This window comes from Mugil cephalus, chromosome 13 (genome assembly GCF_022458985.1).
Source record: "Mugil cephalus isolate CIBA_MC_2020 chromosome 13, CIBA_Mcephalus_1.1, whole genome shotgun sequence".
Taxonomy (NCBI): domain Eukaryota; kingdom Metazoa; phylum Chordata; class Actinopteri; order Mugiliformes; family Mugilidae; genus Mugil; species Mugil cephalus.
Genome location: NC_061782.1, coordinates 1,151,059 through 1,171,489, shown reverse-complemented (window position 1 = coordinate 1,171,489; position 20,431 = coordinate 1,151,059). Strand labels below are relative to the sequence as shown.

At 42.1% G+C, this 20,431-nt stretch overlaps 2 protein-coding genes across 2 annotated transcripts; one reads left to right on the top strand and one right to left on the bottom strand.

Annotated features, from left to right (window-relative positions):
• Nucleotides 1–665: 665 nt before the first annotated feature.
• On the bottom strand, nt 666–3,613 carry LOC125019014 (uncharacterized protein K02A2.6-like). Its single transcript, XM_047603517.1, is given in 4 exon segments — nt 666–1,378; nt 1,614–1,827; nt 1,829–2,867; nt 3,504–3,613. Coding segments are annotated over 4 exon segments (2,076 nt in total).
• A 2,856-nt stretch (nt 3,614–6,469) lies between these two features.
• Nucleotides 6,470–18,165, top strand: LOC125018499 (NACHT, LRR and PYD domains-containing protein 14-like; the record flags this gene model as incomplete). Its single annotated transcript, XM_047602457.1, has 8 exons — nt 6,470–8,226; nt 11,313–11,486; nt 12,461–12,634; nt 13,106–13,279; nt 14,768–14,944; nt 15,232–15,405; nt 16,364–16,537; nt 18,042–18,165. Coding segments are annotated over 8 exons (2,928 nt in total), but the record flags the coding sequence as incomplete, so codon positions are not given.
• Nucleotides 18,166–20,431: the final 2,266 nt, after the last annotated feature.

The following is a 20,431-nucleotide window of genomic DNA, read 5'->3' as shown; positions in this document are numbered from 1 at the left end:
ATTATCCGATTGAGACGCCCAGATAATGCGATTGAATCAGAGTTTTCATCGGATAATGCGTGTGCGCATGCTCCATCATTGCTGCGCTGGCATGTGACCCCGGAACAAACATGTCCAAGAAAGTCAGTCGCAGAAGAAGAAGAAGAGAAACGGAGCCTTCTGAGGGACAGCGCGGATCTTATCTGCACCAGAAATAACGACCATTTATGACCATTTACACAGTGTAGACATACAGTCTCATGGCATAAATCTCTCAGGTGGTTTACTGACTCGTGTGGAACACCTCAGAGCCACAGATTCAGGCTCCAGGGGCTCCGGTGACTGCATGGTGGAGTCAACAATGTCCTGAGAACTACTTCAGTCCTTACCAGCTAACTGTTCAACATGAGGGTCAGTTAACATGGTGTCAGGTTCAGCTGTGACCCGAGCTCTCAGCTGGTCTCCATGGCGTCTGTGTACTGTGTCAGAATCCCGCTCTCTGACCTCATATGACACAGGGCCAGTCTGTCTCACCACCAACCCTGGAATCCACTTGGGACCTCCTCCCACAGTGCTACGCAGGTACACAGCATCATCCACGCCAAACGATCGGTCTGCAGCACTGCGGTCATGGCGGTCTTTCTGTTGGTACTGTCTTTTGCGTACCAACACTTTTGTACAAGGCTTCAGGAAATCCTGGTACGGACATGCCTGTGTAAAAACAGATCTGCTGGAGACTGTCCTGTTGTGCAGTTTGGTGTCGTCCGATATTGCAACAAGAACAGAGACAGTCTGTCATCAATGTTCACAGTTGTGTTGGCAAGCCTTTTCATACCTGTTTTAAAAGTCTGGACATATCTCTCGGCCTGACCATTTGTCGCTGGATGCCCAGGGGCACTGGTTGCGTGCAGAATCCCATTCTGCTCGACAAAGGTCTGAAACTCTTCAGAAGTGAAACTGGTGGCGTTGTCTGTAACAATTTGCTCTGGCAATCCATAGGAGGCAAACAGTCTCCTCAGCCTTGATACAGTAGCCTGCGAAGTGATTTGTGACATCCAAAACACTTCCAACCACTTTGTATAAGCATCCACCACAATCAGGAACATGCTGTTCAGAAAAGGTCCGGCAAAGTCCAAATGAAGTCTTTTTCAGGACTCACCTGGAAACTCCCATGGGTTTTGTGGAACGTGTTGAGGCATTTTTTGCTTAATCTGACATGTTTCACATTCTTTACACATTTGCTCCATGTCTGAGTCAAGATTTGGCCACCATACAAAGTTTTGAGCAAGAGCTTTAGTCTTCACTATACCTTGGTGCCCTGAGTGAATTTCCTCTAACACTGCTTTTCTCATTTTTGAGGGTACAATGACTCTGGTCCCCCAAAGGACACAACCTTGCTCTGTAGATAACTAATTTCTCTTGATGAAAAACACTTTCAATGTGTCTTCTACTTTGTCTGGCCAGCCTTCCATGACATACTTGTAGACCCGGGCTAGCTCACCGTCAGTTTCGTGTCGTCTGGGCTACTGAAGTGGCTTTGAGCGGCATCTTTTGTAGATGTTCTGCAAGCAGTGAGTGGACAGTAGCCAATGCTACCGTAGTTCCTGTATCGCTCATCTCAGGTAAAGGTCAACGGGAGAGTCCATCAGCAATACTGTGCTCTTCTGACTTACGATAGACAATGTTGTAGTCATACGCTGACAGTATAATTGCCCACCGCTGAATGCGTGCAGCAGCCAATGTAGGTAGACTCTTGTGCTCGCCAAAAAGTGTCCAAAGGGGGCGATGGTCAGAGACTAATGTAAAATGTCTACCCCACAAATACTGGTGGAATTTCTTTACACCATTAAATCAGTTCAAGAGTTTCCTTGTCTAGTTGAGAATATATTTTCTCTGCTGGAGACAATGTGCGGGAAGCATAAGCGATTGGTCTCTCCTCCCCATTTGCTGTGGTGTGTTGGATCACTGCTCCAATGCCATATGCAGAGGCATCGCATGCTAGAGTGAGTGGAAGACTGGGATCATAGTGTGCTAAAACCTGGCCACTCATCAACAGGCCTTTGCACTTCACAAAAGCAGACTGTTCTGCCTCAGTCCATTTCCAAACTACATTTCCCCTGAGAAGTCTGTACATTGGTGCCAACACTGTGCTCTGCTGGGGCAAAAATCTCCCATAATAGTTCAAAAGACCCAAGAAAGCTTGTAGCTCCTTAACATTGGTCGGTGCAGGGGCCTCTTGTATTGCTCTCACCTTTTCCTCTGAAGGGCGAATGCCACGCTTGTCCAGAACGAGACCCAAATACTCGAGCTGAGTTTTCCCAAACTCACACTTTGAGCGTTTCACTCGTAGTCCATTTTCCTGTAAGCGTTGCAGGACCCTCTGAAGGTTGTGGAAGTGATCTTCCTCCGAACGTCCCATAATGAGAAGATCATCAAGGAAAACTACCACAGGCAAGTCTTTCATTATGTTTTCCATAATCCACTGGAAGATCGAGGGAGTGGAACTGATCCCAAAAGGAAGTCTGTTATACACAAACAGCCCTCTTTGGGTGTTGATGGTAGTGTATTTCTTGGAGTCATCATCTAGCAAAACTTGCTGATAAGCTGCTGCTCAATCAATCTCAGAGAAAATCTTACCTCCACTAAGGGTAGCTAAAAGCTCTTCTAAGCGAGGTAAGGGGTAGGTGTCTGTTTCAAGTCCCTGATTAACTGACACCTTATAATCACCACAGAGGCGAAGTGACTGATCCTTCTTTACCACCGGGACTATCGGTGCTGCCCAGTCATTATGCTTTACTGGAGATATAATATTAGCTTCCTCCAGCCTTTTGAGCTCTATCTCTACTCTTTCCTTCATTGCAAATGGGAAGGGCGTGTGTTTGCAGAATCTAGGACTCACATCTGGTCTGACTATGATTGAGGCTTTAATGTCTTTGAGTGTCCCTAACTCCTCATTAAACACTTCTGAGTATTTTTTGAGCAACTCCCCGACTGAGCTACATTTAGTTTCCTTCAAAAAACTGATCTCTGCCCAGTTAAGTTTAGGTTGCCTTAGCCAGTCCCTCCCACATAATGTTGCAAAACTGCTCTTTGACCCTGATACTCGACTGTGGCTGAGATCTAACCCAAAACAGGGATGCGACCTCCATTGTCAGCTCTAAGCTTTACGTTAGCACTCTGCAGTGGTATGTGTGAAAACTGCCTTCTATATGTTCTCTCAGAAATTATGCTTTTCCTGGCACTCGTATCAATTTCCATCTCTAAGTCTACCCCATTAACTGAGAATGTTGCTTTATACAGCTCAGCATCTTCACTTGTGACAGTCAAAACAGTAAACATTTCAAAGTCAGAATCTTCTTCAGTTGTAACATATTTAGTGTTCTTCTTTTGCTGTCTCTTGATCTTGTTTTTTAGCCCTAGCCTTTGCACGACATGCCTTTTTAATGTGTCCAACCTTTCCACAGTTATGGCATTTAGTCTCTTTAAAATGGCACTCATTTGCATTGTGATTTTTTCCATTGCACCTGTGACAGTTCCTGGCTCTTTGCAGCTTCACCTCGTGGACGCTTGCAGCTCCACCTGTATCACTCTCCATCCTTCTCAACTGACGTGCGTCCCTGTCGGTCGTCTCCATATTGAGGACGATCTCAAACACTTTGGCAAACGTGAGGTCATTTTCAGAGAGTAACCTCTGCTGGCAGGCTTCGTTTCTTATTCCACTGACGAACCGATCTTGTAGTGATACGTCCAGGTTCGCCCCGAACTCACAGTTGGCGGCAAACTGCTACAGCTCCGCTACGTACTGTGCGACCGGTTGGGTAGCTTTTTGATTGCACCTGTTGAAGCGAAATCTCTCTGCCACCAACAACGGCTTCGGCTTAAAATGTTGCTTTAAAACAGTCACTATCTCATCAAACGTCTTGTCCTTGGGCTTGAGAGGCTGTACTAAATTTCTCAAAAGTCCGTATGTAGTTGCGCCCATTACACTCAATAGCGTGGCAACTTGCTTCTCGTCTGCAATGTCGTTAGCTTCAAAAAACTGTTCAAGCCGTTCAATATAAACCGACCATGGCTCGTTTTCCGGCTTAAACTCATCAATTCTTCCAAACAGGGCCATTGTACTCACTAGTACCGAGACCGCGTGTCTTTCCTTCCCCGTAAAGAAAACAGGTTTTTATGCTCGTCTCCAATGTTGTATATTAACGAGGGAGGCCGACGTGCTGTTTTAGGCTTGTTTACTTCGCCGTAACGCTTCACTGAACAATGCGCATATCATGTAAAAGGTGAACCCGGAAATCGGGCCGTATTAACGTGGTATTATCCCGCTGAAAAGATACATATCGCCACCTAGTGTGGAGGAGGAGAACAGTTATTAGATTTTCTTGCGCTGCATGTAAACTTGGAAAAGGACTGTAGCGAGAAAGTCAACTTTTGAGCATAGCTCGATTAAGCTCTGCATGTAAATGCACTGAATGATTTAATTCAACATGTTTGTTTCATCCTTTTAATTCTGACGTCTCTGATTTGAATTTATTCTCATCAGGTTTTATCCAACATGAACATTTATCTGTGGTGGTTTACTTTCAGGATCCAGCAGCAGAGACAAAACTATCCTAGACCTGGACCTAGACCTGGACCCAGCTGTGTGTCCTTGAAGAGCAACCAGTCAAAGGAGGCTTGGATTGATTTTAAAGGAGGATGTGGTTCTGGTCCAAAGAGGTAAAGTGTCAGTAAATGTTTTGTCTCTTGGTTTATTACTAAACATTATTGCTGAGTTCTGCAGTTCTTCTCACTCAGGCTGAATGTCATGGCAGTAAAAACCAGGAAAAGTGTTTTTCTAAGACACTTTTATGTGTAATCATGTGAGAGACTAATACAGTTAGAACAGTCTAAGCAACAATTTGAAAATATTACAAATTTCAGGCTGTGCTATGCCTCAAATGAACACTGTTTTGCTGTTTTTGTTGGGTTTTTTTTTACACAAATATGTTTATTCTAATAATTATACTGATGAGTATCATTATTGCTAATAACCACATTTGTTCCTTTAAAGTCCAGTATTTTAAAACTAGAGAAACTACTCTTTCTAGACAGAACTAACCAGATAACCTCAGCTAACAGAGAAATGGAGCAGTTTCACAATTGAATATTTCCCAAAACAGCCAATTACAAATGCATTTGTTTTCTATGGTCATCGTGGTTCGTTTGAGTCCATTCAGATGATTATTCATAAATTATGCACCATCATAACTTGCCTCAAAGAATTTGAGCTTTGTGCATCAATTTCTTACATGGTCCTTTTCCTCCATCTATTGGGCCAATGGTGGTACGTTGGTGGTAAGTGTAAGTTAGCTTCGCACTGATAAGTAGCATTTGCCTGGCGAGTTAGATGAGTGAAGAACAGACATATGGAGCAAATATCAATATCTTTACAAACAGATTATCTGAGAATTTAGGAAATGATCTACGAGGAGGATAAAGACCTGAAGTGTTGCTGAAAACCTAAGTCACTGTTTATACATGCTACAAGGGCTAAAGCTAATATTGTATGAAGTGACTGACCTGAAATGACGAGAGCAAACAGAGATGCAGAGGAAGAGGACATTGTTGGAATGTTTTGAAGCTATAAACTAAATGAACTTGTCTGTTGAAAAGTAATCAGCGTTGTGTCTCTGGAAGCTGTTGAACCTTAGAAAAACATGAACATTTCTTTCTTGTGTTCATAGCAGTAGTTGGGAAAACACAGCCTTAGAAGAGGTGATCAATAAGTGGATATTTGAAGCAGAGTAGTGTCTTCAATCTTGTAATGGATGAGAGCTAATTGTTGATGATTGGTCCACAGAGTCCACCAGCAGAGCTCAGAGGTTCTCAGTGGTCAGTCTACCCAACAGCATCAGACACAGCTGGACTCCATCTTTCTGGTCTGTACATGTACAACAACTACTTTCCATCATCTCCATCCTGCTCTTTGTAGAGTGGATTGTCAGTGTGTCCAACATGGATCTGATGTTTGTCTCCATGGTTTCAGTCTGCTTGTGTCATTCATATCGTCTTCTGTTCCAGCTGCTGGAGGACAACATCATGACTTTTGTGAAGAAGGAGCTGAAGAAGATCCAGAAGGTTGTGAGTCCAGATTACCCAGAATGCTCAGAGAGTCAGAGGGAGGATGAGGAGGTGTTGGAGGGTGAGGATGAAGAGCAGAGGAGGAGCAGCAGAGATTTATTCCTGAAGATGACAGTGAACTTCCTGAGGAGAATGAAGCAGGAGGAGTTGGCTGACTGTCTGCAGAGCAGTAAGAGGATTTCTCTAAACACTGAAGCTGCTGGAGAAATGAGACATTTACTAATGTCTCAAGAGATGAACCAAGATATATTCACACACTCATTCTTTAGAGCAATGACATGTTGGAGTATTTACTGGAGAGTTCATTCATTCATCTTATTTCTTGTTTCTTTATTCAGGACTTGAAGCTGCAGTTTGTGGACGTAAAGTTAAGTCTGGTCTGAAGGAGAAGTTCCAGTCTGTGTTTGAGGGGATTGCTAAAGCTGGAAACTCAACCCTTCTGAATGAGATCTACACAGAGCTCTACATCACAGAGGGAGGGACTGCAGAGGTCAATGATGAACATGAGGTCAGACAGATTGAAACAGCATCCAGGAAACCTCAAAGAGCAGAAACAAGCATCAGACAAGAAGACCTCTTTAAAGCCTCACCTGGAAGACATGGACCAATCAGAAGAGTGATGACAAAGGGAGTGGCTGGCATTGGGAAAACAGTCTTAACACAGAAGTTCACTCTGGACTGGGCTGAAGACAAAGCCAACCACGACATCCTCTTCATATTTCCATTGACTTTCAGAGAGCTGAATGTGGTGAAAGAGAGAAAGTTCAGCTTGGTGGAACTTGTTCATCACTTCTTCAATGAAACCAAAGAAGCAGGAATCTGCAGCTTTGAAGACTTCCAGGTTGTGTTCATCTTTGACGGTCTGGATGAGTGTCGACTTCCTCTGGACTTCCACAAGACTGAGATCCTGACTGATGTTACAGAGTCCACCTCAGTGGATGTGCTGCTGACAAACCTCATCAGGGGGAAACTGCTTCCCTCTGCTCGCCTCTGGATAACCACACGACCTGCAGCAGCCAATCAGATCCCTCCTGAGTGTGTTGACATGGTGACAGAGGTCAGAGGGTTCACTGACCCCCAGAAGGAGGAGTACTTCAGGAAGAGGTTCAGAGATGAGGAGCAGGCCAGCAGCCTCATCTCCCACATCAAGACATCACGAAGCCTCCACATCATGTGTCACATCCCAGTCTTCTGCTGGATCACTGCTACAGTTCTGGAGGATGTGTTGGAAACCAGAGAGGGAGGAGAGCTGCCCAAGACCCTGACTGGGATGTACATACACTTCCTGGTGGTTCAGGCCAAAGTCAGGATGGTCAAGTATGATGGAGGAGCTGAGACAGATCCACACTGGGATAAAAAGAGCAGGAAGATGATTGAGTCTCTGGGAAAACTGGCTTTTGATCAGCTGCTGAAAGGAAACCTGATCTTCTATGAATCAGACCTGACAGAGTGTGGCATCGATATTAGAGCAGCCTCAGTGTACTCAGGAGTGTTCACACAGATCTTTAAAGAGGAGAGAGGCCTGTACCAGGACAAGGTGTTCTGCTTCGTCCATCTGAGTGTTCAGGAGTTTCTGGCTGCAGTCTACATGATCCACTGTTACACCAAGAGGAAGACAGAGGAGCTGCAGGACTTCCTGGGAGGAAACTACAATAACTCACCTCTGGATAAGTTTCTGAACAGAGTTATGATTAAATCCCTGGAGAGTAAAAATGGTCATCTGGACCTGTTAGTTCGCTTCCTTCATGGCCTCTCTCTGGAGTCCAACCAGAGACTCTTAGGAGGTCTGCTGGGTCAGACAGAGAACAGTCCAGGAATCATCCAGAGAACCATCAACAAGCTGAAGAAGATGAACACTGATAAAATTTCTCCTGACAGAAGCATCAACATCTTCCACTGTCTGATGGAAATGAACGACCTCTCAGTTCATCAGGAGATCCAAGAGTTCCTGAAGTCAGAGAACAGATCAGAGAATAAACTCTCTGAGATCCACTGCTCAGCTCTGGCCTACATGCTGCAGATGTCAGAGGAGGTTCTGGATGAGTTGAACCTGGATCAGTACAGAACATCAGAGGAGGGACGATGGAGACTGATCCCGGCTGTGAGGAACTGCAGAAAGGCTCGGTGAGTCCTGATGTGATCATTAACAGAATCAGTTTGATTTTTCTTGAACCATCAACACATAAAAACAAGTACAAGTTGCATCATTTTCCAGCAACAATATCAAACAATTCCATAAAGACAAAAAAGTCAAAACAAAAACTAATAATCTAGTTTGAGAAGAGACAGGATGAAGCTTTTCTTTTTCTCCTCCTTCTATATCAGCTCATTAAACACAAAAACACGACAAAAACTTTTCTTTATTCTGAACATTCTAAAAATTAAACATAATCTAAAAAATTTCTGTGTAAAACTTCCAACTTTATTTATACAGCACTTTTCCTTCCATAAAAACAACCCAAATAAAAACATAAAACATTACAACAAGAAACAGAATCAAGAAACCGCCACCACATATGTACAAATACAGACACATATAAACACACACACACACACACACACACACACACACACACACACACACACACACACATACACACACTTGACTGTCAACAGACTTTAACACCACCAGTGTCTATTGAGAATAAACTCCGTCTTTTGATGACGTTCTGGATTCTTATTGGTCAACTCATCAGTGGTGGATCTGATTGGAGCCTGGCATGAACCACTGTAAGGGCTATAATAACAGTTTGACACCAATCTATCAGCAGCCAACCAGGAGACTTAATCAAACGCACTGTGATGTTGAATTTTCACTGAAGAGAGAGAAAAAGTTGACTGAGGTCAGACTGTGTGATGAATTAACGGACGAATAAGCCTGAGTTTGTTACCGTTAGATAAGCATTGCTTGTACCGTAACGTTATGTCGTTTCAACGTTGACCCACTTTTAACGTGCCGAGTACCGACTGTAGCCTGGAACAAACGCTAATTAGCTTGCTGTCAAGTTTTTCCTTTGTGGAGCTTTAACAGGGTTCCCACGGATCCTTGAAAAGTCTTAAAAGGCATTGAATTCATTCATGGAAAAATAAGGCCTTAATTGGCATTAAAATGTCTTGAATGTTTCAACAAATGCTAAGTAGGATGTTATGATTGTAATTAGTGTCAAATCTAAAAATAATAGGCAACATTTATTTCTTCAAACTAATTTGTGAATAGCAGTGACGTCACTGGAGCGTAACCAACAACACAGTGATGTGTTTGTGGCCGTGACTCCGCAGATGCACGTTGTTCATGTAGCAGTTGGACCTCATGCAACATGGGAAAGTGTACATTTAATGACATTGTCTGGCAGAATAAAGGGAGACTATCGCGGCTAACTTGCCGTGGTGGTGACTGTACGGTGGAGAGTGGAGAGAGGAGCTAATCACGGGGCTAAGTTAGCATGCTGAGGCCATGTTAAACATGCTGCTATTATTTGGCTGATGGACTCTTTCAGTGTGTCTGTATATTATGTGTTAACCGACTGGCGTTTAGCTGTAGTGGCGTCGTCCAATATTTTCTTACCTTCAGACATAATAGTGTAGGAGATGTTTCTTTACCTGCTTGATAGTTTCTACTGAGACTCCAATCTTCCTCACAAGTGTCATTAGTCCTTAAATTAAATTCATTATAGACGTCAACTTAAAATCATCCTTTTATTTTATGGCCTTCGTGCCCTCAAAAAACTGACAACACAAAAGGCCAAGTGGCCTTGCCCCTAAAATGACCAAATTCCAGGCCTGGACCTAAGGGACGGCCCCCCCACGGGCAGACAGGAACAACCCCAAGCATAGCACCCCCCCAGGAGGAAACACCAGAGAACTACAAGACTGAAACAATGAGATGTGGTAGGAAACTGAAATAAATACATGAAAAATAGATAGAAAGAAAATAATAAAATAGTAAAGAAGGAGTCTCAAACTGTTGTAAAAATTATCTTGCTCCAAATCCTTATGAGATAAAACCTTTATTTGTTTTTAAAATGTCTGATGTTATTGCACATTTTCATTTCCTCCTCCATATCATTCCATATTCTAACCCCACAAACTGAAATGTTCATCTTTTTGAATGTAGTATGGATAGTGGGGTTTTGGAATTTGACTTTTCCTCTTAAATCTTATGTGCTGCCAATTTTTCCAACAAATCTTTCAATGTTTTTGGTCAGAGGTCATTCCAAGCTTTAAAGAAACTTTGATCTGTTTTAAAATGTACTAGACCAGGACCAACAACCACAAACAAACTCAAAGCAGCACCACTCTGGGGGGAAATAAACCATGTGAATCTCTGATGGAATAACTGAACTAAAGACGCCACCACACCTGGGTGAAAAAACAAGACAGATCAATCAGCCTCTTTTCCACTGAAAACAGGACCCAGTACGTCACCCACAAGAAAAGTAGCAACCAACTGTTGAACAAAGCAGCCTCACGCTTCCACCACTGTGGTCCAGCATCTTTCTCTCTCCGGGCCCCACTGCTCCTCCACTCTTTAACCAGGATCAGCTGATTACCTGAGTGGAACCAGCTGCAGGTCAGAGGAGGGGCCATCACCTGGGGGAAGGAGAGTGGAGAGAGACACACAAACACAACAGCTACTACAATGGCACTTGGGCCGTAACAATTACTTATTTCTTGTATTTGTTTTTCAAGCTTAAACCAGTAGGTTCATAAATACATTAACATTTCTCTTTATTGTGATTACTTGTTAGTGCTTTTATTTTGAAGGCATTGGGTAACTCTTCTCATTCTTCTTCAGTGTTCCACTGTTCACTGCAAACATTACAGTCAGTTGTATTTAGTCCCAGATGTTCTCCAGCTCTGTCCACTGAGCTCAACTAAAAAGATCCGGAGTCCATTAACCAGTGAAGACAGTCCAGATGTTTGTCTCATCTAGATGTCCTCATGATGGATCAGATCCACTGACAGACTGTGGACAGTCTGGAAGCCTCAATGTAACTCAGTCTTGTCTCCATTCATCTAAACAAAGGTCTGAGAGAGATGATGACAATGATTGTTTCCTGTCAAACACAGTCAGAGAAGATGAGCTCAACCACTGATGTGGAGACAAAATGTCCAACAGGATGTGTCCAACTGTCCACTCATCAACACACCACCTTCATAGAAATGTCTTCTTCCATTATAACACATTGTATTTATTTGTCTCATGACAGACTTGTTCTCTGTGGACTCTCAGAGAGTCACTGTGAAGTCGTGGCCTCAGCTCTGAAGTCCAACCCCTCCCATCTGAAACATCTGGATCTGAGTCTCAACAAACTGGAGGATTCAGGAGTGAAGCATCTGTCTGCTGGACTGGAGAGTCCAAACTGTAAACTGGAGACTCTGAGGTCAGTTTTCATTTCTTTTCTTCTCAGTCTTCTGAAGAATGGAAATCCAGTTTAGATGAGTTCTCTTGTCAGGACTGTCAGATAGAAAAGGAGCTGAAAGAGTTGAAATGAAGGAGCATCATGTTCCTGAACATCAGCAGGTATCTCCTCAGTCATCGGTGGTGGGTCTGATCACAAACCACATCAAGTCCAGTCTTCACATGTGTTGACATTAACAGAGTTCTTGGTGTCACTGATCATTCTTTCTGTTCATACTGTCTGTGGACAAATCCCCTTATAGTCTGACTCCAATCAGACCAGATGGAGGACAACATCCACAGTGTTGTTGTGTTGTGTTGATCTTCAACTCATCTTGTTCTTCAGCACATCCAGTCAGTATCAGTTTGTGTTTCCACTGTGTTTCCTGCTGAGCTGCAGTGGAGGGACAGGAACTCAAAGAGGAACTTTGATTAGTGTCAGTCAGACTGCTGAAGCTTCATATTAGTGTCAGCTCAACAGTGGAGTTGTGTTAGGAAGAGACCACTTCACAGTCAGTGTGGACAGCAGGAATCTCAACAACTCTGGAATCAGTCCATATGACATGTGACTGTTGTTGGAAGACACACTTGAACATGTCAACTTGTCCTTTAACATTTGAATGACACAAACCTCCTGAGACACCAAATCCAGGAAGAAGAAGGTCCTGGAATCAAAGAACTAATCAACAGTTTGTAGTCCAACATGTGTGAGGAGATATTGATCCTGTAATGAGGTCAGCAGCATCTTATTGATCTGTGTTGACATCAATAGTTGTGTGAATGTTGTGCTGACGTTTGGATGATGTCTGTAGAAGGCTGACATGATGAAGATCCACAATAACACAAGGACAAAGTCACTCTGCTCATTTTAGAGAACAGCTCATTGATCAGGACACATTTCACACCTCAATACATCTGACTGATCATCAATCATTTCATCTTTTATTCTTTATTCAGGTTGAGGTGGTGCAGTTTGTCAAAGATCAGCTGTGATTCTCTGGTCTCAGCTCTGAAGTCCAACCACTCCCATCTGAAACATCTGGAGCTGAGAGACAACGACCTGAAGGATTCAGGAGTGAAGCAGTTGTGTGGTTTTCTGGAGAGTCCAGACTGTAGACTGGAGACTCTGGAGTGAGTTCACTGTCTGTTACTGTTGTAGATCTGATATGTTTAATCACCAACTGAATCTAATTCATGTTCATCCAGAACTTTCCTCCATGAATCTGTAAATGTCCTTTAGTTCAAGACGAGTTCACTGAAACTAATTAATCAATGTCTTAGTAAATATCACAATAACAAACAACTTGATAAAATCTCTAAATGTAACTTAAGTGAATGTTTGAGCTGGACACACCAAAATAAATTACTAACAATTAAACAGTTCATTTTTATTAACTTTATTTTCATTGCGTAAGTTTGTTTCACAGAAGTTCATAAGTATTTGACTCAGACAAAATGTAGAAAATGTCCTCTGTTAGTTGTTAAAGTCAATGAAACTTAAAGGCTGTTAGGACACAGTAATGTTGAGCTGAAAATTTAAAACCTCAACACATCTGATTGAATTATTCAGGATTGAATCTACATCTTTTATTCTTTATTCAGGTTGTGGAGCTGCAGTTTGTCAGAGATCAGCTGTGATTCTCTGGGACCAGCTCTGAAGTCCAACCCCTCCCATCTGAAACATCTGGACCTGAGTTACAACAACCTGAAGGATTCAGGAGTGAAGCAGCTGTGTGGTTTTCTGGAGAGTCCAGACTGTAGACTGGAGACTCTGGGGTGAGTTCACTGTCTGTTACTGTTGTAGATCTGATATGTTTAATCACCAACTGAATCTAAGTCAGAGACAACAATTGTCAGTTTTTGAATTTATCTTAGAGTTGTTTATCTTGACTTTGTTGAGCTCATGTAAAGTTGATGAAAGGGTTATAATCTGAGTTATTTGTTGGTGTCGTTTTCTCTGATTAAAGCTGAAGCAGGTCTAATTTAATAGATTTCATCTATTTACTATCTGGTTTCAGTTTATTAAATCTTAGTTTAGTTTCTTTATTTCGAACATAAAAACAAAACAGAACAAAATAATCATATAGAATCATAAATAACAGTAAATGAGAAAATCAATAAATAAACAATAAAGTAACAGATTAAATATAAACTTATTTTATCCCACCCCTTTTAATAGCTCAATGATTTATATATTATTCACTTCCTGTCAGTATGATAATAATAATAATAGTCTTTATAATATATGTACATACATACACACACACACAGACATATAACATGCACACATTACCAAAGACAACACAAAATATAAATAAGAACAAAAATAAGAAAAATGAAAATATGAAATGACAATAACACCCATCACTCCGTATGAGTCAGACTCCCTCTTCATTTCTGTACCTTGTAAGAATCCTCTCTTTATATATTTTAAAACTGTTTTATGTTTGAACATTCCTTGAGCGTCTCCTCCAAACTGTTCCATGGTTTAACAACACAAAGTGAAACACAAACAGTCCTCCTTGTTGTGTTCTGTAGTTTCATTTCAAATGACATTAAACAATGAACCCCTTCCCTTCCAGTAATTATTAAATGTTTTGTGGTAGGAGATGGTTTTTTGCTTTGAACAGGATGAGGGTAGTCTGAAACCATATCCACCATATCTTTGAATTTTAGGAGTTTTGTTCAAAATGAGCAGTTTGAAAATAATGTGTGTTTCAGATCCAGTTTTATCTGCCATGCCATCATGCTTTTGCTTTTGCTATCAACCTGCAATAACCCCAAGAATTTATTTTGGTCACGAATAAACAGGAGAAAATGAGCTGAGTTGTTAAAGCGTCCTCTGTCCCTTATCAGACCTTTTTTAGTTTGGGGGAACTGATGATTCAAGAGAAATAACTGAAGACAAATCCAAAGCAACTAAATCTAAAGCAAATCTATTTCAATAATGTTGATGCTTCATTCCTGGTCAACACACACAGATGAGATCATGTGTTCAGATGCAGGTGTTTGAGGTGTGTTTAGTGTCTGAGCTTCCTGCTGTTTCATCATCATTCAGTCACATTTCATTTGGAGTCAAACCTGCTGTGATCCATGTATCAGTCCATTCTCTCTGAACCACAGCTGCTGGAAGGAGCTCACACACCTCACACTGTCACATATTACTGTCTGTAGAAGACATGATGGAGATCCACAATAACACAAGGACAAAGTCACTCAGACATGGAGAGGAGATTTAATCTACATCTTTTATTCTTTTTTCAGGTTGACGAGCTGCAGTTTGTCAGAGATCAGCTGTGATTCTCTGGTCTCAGCTCTGAAGTCCAACCCCTCCCATCTGAAACATCTGTACCTGGGTGGAAACAACAACCTGAAGGATTCAGGAGTGAAGCAGCTGTGTGGTTTTCTGGAGAGTCCAGACTGTAGACTGGAGGCTCTGGGGTCAGTTCACTGTCTGTTACTGTTGTAGATCTGATATGTTTAATCACCAACTGAACCTAATTCATCTTCATCCACAACTTTCCTCACTTTCCCAGAAATCTGTAAATCATTTTGTTCAAGACAAGTGTTTGTAGCAGAAACTGTAGAAAATGTCCTCTGTTAGTTGTTAAAGTCAATGAAGCTTAAAGGCTGTTAGGACACAGTAATGTTGAGCTGAACATTTAAAACCTCAACACATCTGATTGAATTATTCAGGATTTAATCTACATCTTTTATTCTTTATTCAGGTTGATGAGCTGCAGTTTTTCAGAGATCAGTTGTGATTCTCTGGGACCAGCTCTGAAGTCCAACCCCTCCCATCTGAAACATCTGGACCTGAGTCACAACAACCTGAAGGATTCAGGTGTGAAGCAGCTGTGTGGTGTTCTGGAGAGTCCAGATTGTAAACTGGAGGATCTGAGGTCAGTTTTCATTTCTTTTCTTCTCAGTCTTCTGAAGAATGTAGATCCAGTTTAGATGAGTTCTCTTGTCAGGACTGTCAGATAGAAAAGGAGCTGAAAGAGTTGAAATGAAGGAGCATCATGTTCCTGAACATCAGCAGGTATCTCCTCAGTCATCGGTGGTGGGTCTGATCACAAACCACATCAAGTCCAGTCTTCACATGTGTTGACATTAACAGAGTTCTTGGTGTCACTGATCATTCTTTCTGTCCATACTGTCTGTGGACAAATCCCCTTATAGTCTGACTCCAATCAGACCAGATGGAGGACAACATCCACAGTGTTGTTGTGTTGTGTTGATCTTCAACTCATCTTGTTCTTCAGCACATCCAGTCAGTATCAGTTTGTGTTTCCACAGTGTTTCCTGCTGAGCTGCAGTGGAGGGACAGGAACTCAAAGAGGAACTTTGATTAGTGTCAGTCAGACTGCTGAAGCTTCATATTAGTGTCAGCTCAACAGTGGAGTTGTGTTAGGAAGAGACCACTTCACAGTCAGTGTGGACAGCAGGAATCTCAACAACTCTGGAATCAGTCCATATGACATGTGACTGTTGTTGGAAGACACACTTGAACATGTCAACTTGTCCTTTAACATTTGAATGACACAAACCTCCTGAGAAACCAAATCCAGGAAGAAGAAGGTCCTGGAATCAAAGAACTAATCAACAGTTTGTAGTCCAACATGTGTGAGGAGATATTGATCCTGTAATGAGGCCAGCAGCATCTTATTGATCTGTGTTGACATCAATAGTTGTCTGAATGTTGTGCTGACGTTTGGATGATGTCTGTAGAAGGCTGACATGATGAAGATCCACAATAACACAAGGACAAAGTCACTCTACTCATTTTAGAGAACAGCTCATTGATCAGGACACATTTCACATCATCATCAATCATTTCATCTTTTATTCTTTATTCAGGTTGAGGAGCTGCAGTTTGTCAGAGATCAGCTGTGATTCTCTGGTCTCAGCTCTGAAGTCCAACCCCTCCCATCTGAAACATCTGGACCTGACTAACAACAAGCTGAAGGATTCAGGAGTGAAGCAGCTGTGTGGTTTTCTGGAGAGTCCAGACTGTAGACTGGAGAATCTGGAGTGAGTTCACTGTCTGTTACTGTTGTAGATCTGATATGTTTAATCACCAACTGAATCTAAGTCAGAGACAACAATTGTCAGTTTTTGAATTTATCTTTGAGTTGTTTATCTTGACATTGTTGAGCTCACATAAAGTTGATGAAAGGGTTATAATCTGAGTTATTTGTTGGTGTCGTTTTCTCTGATTAAAGCTGAAGCAGGTCTAATTTAATAGATTTCATCTATTTATTGTCTGGTTTCAGTTTATGAAATCTTAGTTTAGTTTCTTTATTTCGAACATAAAAAACAAAACAGAACAACAAAATAATCATTTAGAATCATAAATAACAGTAAATGAGAAAATAAATAAATAAACAATAAAGTAACAGATTAAATATAAACTTATTTTATCCCACCCCTTTTAATAGCTCAATGATTCATATATTATTCACTTCCTGTCAGTATGATAATAATAATAGTCTTTATAATATATGTACATACATATACACACACAAAGAGATAAAACATGCACACATTACCAAAGACAACACAAAATATAAATAAGAACAAAAATAAGAAAAATGAAAATATGAAATGACAATAACACCCATCACTCCGTATGAGTCAGACTCCCTCTTCATTTCTGTACCTTGTAAGAATCCTCTCTTTATATATTTTTAAACTGTTTTATGTTTGAACATTCCTTGAGCGTCTCCTCCAAACTGTTCCATGGTTTAACAACACAAAGTGAAACACAAACAGTCCTCCTTGTTGTGCGTACCCTAAGTGTTCTGTAGTTTCATTTCAAATGACATTAAACAATGAACCCCTTCCCTTCCAGTAATTGTTGAATGTTTTGTGGTAGGAGATGTTTTTTTGCTTTGAACAGGATGAGGGCAGTCTGAAACCATATCCACCATATCTTTGAATTTTAGGACTTTTGTTCAAAATGAGCAGTTTGAAAATAATGTGTGTTTCAGATCCAGTTTTATCTGCCATGCCATCATGCTTTTGCTTTTGCTATCAACCTGCAATAACCCCAAGAATTTATTTTGGTCACGAATAAACAGGAGAAAATGAGCTGAGTTGTTAAAGCGTCCTCTGTCACTTTTTAGAGCTTTTTTAGTTTGGGGGCACTGATGATTCAAGATAAATAACTGAAGACAAATCCAAAGCAACTAAATCTAAAGCAAATCTATTTCAATGATGTTGATGCTTCATTCCTGGTCTCAACACACACAGATGAGATCATGTGTTCAGATGCAGGTGTTTGAGGTGTGTTTAGTGTCTGAGCTTCCTGCTGTTTCATCATCATTCAGTCACATTTCATTTGGAGTCAAACCTGCTGTGATCCATGTATCAGTCCATTCTCTCTGAACCACAGCTGCTGGAAGGAGCTCACACACCTCACACTGTCACATATTACTGTCTGTAGAAGACATGATGGAGATCCACAATAACACAAGGACAAAGTCACTCAGACATGGAGAGGAGATGTAATCTACATCTTTTATTCTTTTTTCAGGTTGAAGAGCTGCAGTTTGTCAGGGATCAGCTGTGATTCTCTGGTCTCAGCTGTGAAGTCCAACCCCTCCCATCTGAAACAACTGGACCTGAGATTCAACAACCTGAAGGATTCAGGAGTGAAGCAGCTGTGTGGTTTTCTGGAGAGTCCAGACTGTAGACTGGAGACTCTGGGGTCAGTTCACTGTCTGTTACTGTTGTAGATCTGATATGTTTAATCACCAACTGAATCTAATTCATCTTCATCCACAACTTTCCTCACTTTCCCAGAAATCTGTAAATCATTTTGTTCAAGACAAGTGTTTGTAGCAGAGAAACTGTAGAAAATGTCCTCTGTTAGTTGTTAAAGTCAATGAAGCTTAAAGGCTGTTAGGACACAGTAATGTTGAGCTGAACATTTAAACCCTGAACACATCTGATTGAATTATTCAGGATTGAATCTACATCTTTTATTCTTTATTCAGGTTGGAGAGATGCAGTTTGTCAAAGATCAGCTGTGATTCTCTTGTCTCAGCTCTGAAGTCCAACCCCTCCCATCTGAAACATCTGTATCTGAGTCACAACAACCTGAAGGATTCAGGAGTGAAGCAGCTTCTTGATCTTGTGAAGAGTCCAGACTATAAACTGGAGACTCTGAAGTGAGTAGAGGGTTCCAGTCAGTCCATGCTGCTTTCATCAGTATCGTCCTAAACACAGTTAGTATCAAAGATCCAGTGTTTCCTGTAAACCTGCAGCTTCTCAGTGAAGCTGTGAGAGGAGAATGGAGACAGGCTTCAGGATTGGACAGAAAGACAGAGAGAGAGACAACAGTCAGCCAATCAGATGAGCCAGAAGCTTGTTGTGATCATGTGTTTGAGTTGATGTGAAGACGACTGTTGTTGTTGTGTTGATGTGTCCAGGAAATAAAGCTGGATTCCAGCTGACAGCCTTCCAAGATGTATAGAGACAGTGGTGGTCATTCATCACATCTGATCAACAACTGATCACAGCTCTGAGATCAGTCTGACTGAAGCCTGCACATCACAGAAGCAGCGTTACATTTAGTAACCATGAGTTTCTTAGTCAGCTGATCTTTGTTGCCATGGAGCAGCAGTAAATCCATCACTAAAGTGTTGGTGCAGTAATGCAGCGTTCAGGACTCTCAGCAGTTTCTTAGTGAAATGTGCAGAGGAAACAGACTTGATGCTAAAAGTCTCTGCAGGTCTGTGTGTGTTCACTCCAACACGTTAACATGAAGCTGAAAGGAAGCTGGCTGAGCTCCACAGCTGCTCCACTGCTGCTCTGAACAGGACTCAAGTCCCTGCTGCTCTTTCTACTGGATGTGATGATGAAGGGAAACACTCCTTCACCTCCTCTCTTCTTTCTCCTCCTCTCTACAGGTGGAGGAGGTGGTAACATTAACCAGGAGGGTGTGTGTTGTGAGAGGATGAGCTGTGTCCTGATGATCCAGAGGGTGAAGCAGACTCTGACTGGACCATGTTACTGGGAGGTGGAGAGGAGAGCTTCATCCACATGGTCTCCATTTAATACCATCAACAGAGCTTCATGGATCAGTCAGATCGTCACTGACAGTGTTGATGGATGTTTGACTTTGTTCTGTTTTAATCTTCACTGCTTGGTTATAGAAACGTTACATCCTGCTAAACAGCAGTAAGATCTCATTGTCCTTCAGAGTAAAAGGCCACAGTTTATAAAGCAAAGAGGAATTATACTGAAAAGTTAAACAGCTCTACAGCAGACCATCACCAGCTACAGGAGATCGTCCCTCAGCCAGTGGGAGCATTTGAACCTTTGAACAAGCAGATTCGTGTCGACTGGTTGTTACCTCACCTGAGAAATTCCAGCCTCTCCTTCAGCTCCTCCTCCTCCTCTACCTTCTCCTCTACCTTCTCCTCCTCCTCTACCTCCTCCTCCTTCAGCTCCTCCTCCTCTACCTCCTCCTCCTCCTCCTCTACCATCTCCTCCTCCTCCACCTTCTCCTTCTCCTCTGCCTTTTCCTCCTCCTCTACCTTCTCCTCTTCTACCTTCTCCTCCTCCTTCAGCTTCTCTTCCTCCTCTACCTTCTCCTCTTCTACCTTCTCCTCCTCCTTCAGCTTCTCCTCCTCCTCCTCCTCTACCTTCTCCTCCTCCTTCAGCTTCTCCTCCTCCTCCTCTACCTTCTCCTCTTCTACCTTCTACTCCTCCTTCAGCTTCTCCTCCTCCTCTACGTTCTCCTCCTCTTCTACCTTTTCCTCCTCCTCTACCTTCTCCTCCTCCACCTTCTCCTCCTCCTTCAGCTTCTCCTCCTCCTCTACCATCTCCTCCTCCTCTACCATCTCCTCCTCCTCTACCTTCTCCACCTCCACCTTCTCCTCCTCCTTCAGCTTCTCCTCCTCCTCTACCTTCTCCTCT